Source organism: Medicago truncatula, chromosome 5 (assembly GCF_003473485.1).
Source record: "Medicago truncatula cultivar Jemalong A17 chromosome 5, MtrunA17r5.0-ANR, whole genome shotgun sequence".
NCBI lineage: Eukaryota > Viridiplantae > Streptophyta > Magnoliopsida > Fabales > Fabaceae > Medicago > Medicago truncatula.
Genome location: NC_053046.1, coordinates 44,367,347 through 44,368,320, shown reverse-complemented (window position 1 = coordinate 44,368,320; position 974 = coordinate 44,367,347). Strand labels below are relative to the sequence as shown.

Here is a 974-nt window from a genome sequence, read left to right as displayed (position 1 = left end):
CTTTAAAAAAAGTAATTTACTCGGCTTAATATTAAAAAAGTTAAGTCGACAAAAGTTGATGTAATGGATCCGAAATTTAAATAAAAACATTGATTTTTATTGACTCAATTTTTTTTGTAATTGAGGCCAGACGGATTGAGTATTTAATCAGATAATTAAAAATACATCCACTTTTTAGTCATTGTAAAAAATTTCATCAGCATTTTTAATTCCTAGAAATACTAAAGAAAAATGTTACAAGGACTAAAATATATTTGAGATTATTTACTTTATAAACCTTTTAAAAGTGAATTGTTGAGGAGCCTTGTAAGCCTACATATACCTCTTTCCCAATATATATAACACATGCACCCTAGCCATAGAGCACTTAAGATTAATGTTTCAAACAAACATAAGACATGGCTTATTTGGTGCAGATACTACGCAAGTTTCTTCTTCCATTTTATCTGTTCTTTGTGCTGTTTGTTCTACCTCTATTACTCTCTCAGTTCTTTGAGCCACTCCATATGCAATACTACTTTAACTTCTGCATGATCGAGAAGAGTTACATGTTCATTCTCGTCAATGTCCTTGTAGCTTTTATAATTCTGTATTCTACTCTATTCAATGCATCTTCAACAACCACTCATGATAGCATTGAACATGTCGTCAACAACGATGGCGGTGGTCAGTGGTTAGAATACATTGCATCCGAATCTGCGAATGATGCTGAAAATGTTACAGAAAGTGAATCAACAAAAGAGGAGGAAAAAACTTTGATGATATCTTATGAGCCAGATAAAATGATGATTTCTGATGCAAAAGAAGATAAAGAGGAGGAAAATTCTCTTATGATCATTGATGAAGATCATGAGACACAAGAATTGAACAAGAAATGTGAGGATTTTATAAAAAAGATGAAAGCAAAGTTCTGTTCTGAGGCAAGAGCTTATTATTATGGTTATCATCATAAATCTCTTGTCCTTGTTAATTAA

At 31.5% G+C, this 974-nt stretch overlaps 1 protein-coding gene across 1 annotated transcript; it reads left to right on the top strand.

Annotated features, from left to right (window-relative positions):
• Positions 1–398: 398 nt before the first annotated feature.
• Positions 399–974, top strand: LOC11421784 (uncharacterized). The gene has a single exon (XM_003618019.1). The coding sequence runs from the start codon at positions 399–401 to the stop codon at positions 972–974; it is 576 nt and encodes a 191-aa protein (XP_003618067.1).

What these genes read in the sequence shown, in the direction of transcription:
- LOC11421784 (XM_003618019.1), top strand. Translation starts at nt 399, where the DNA reads ATGGCTTATTTGGTGCAGATACTACGCAAGTTTCTTCTTCCATTTTAT.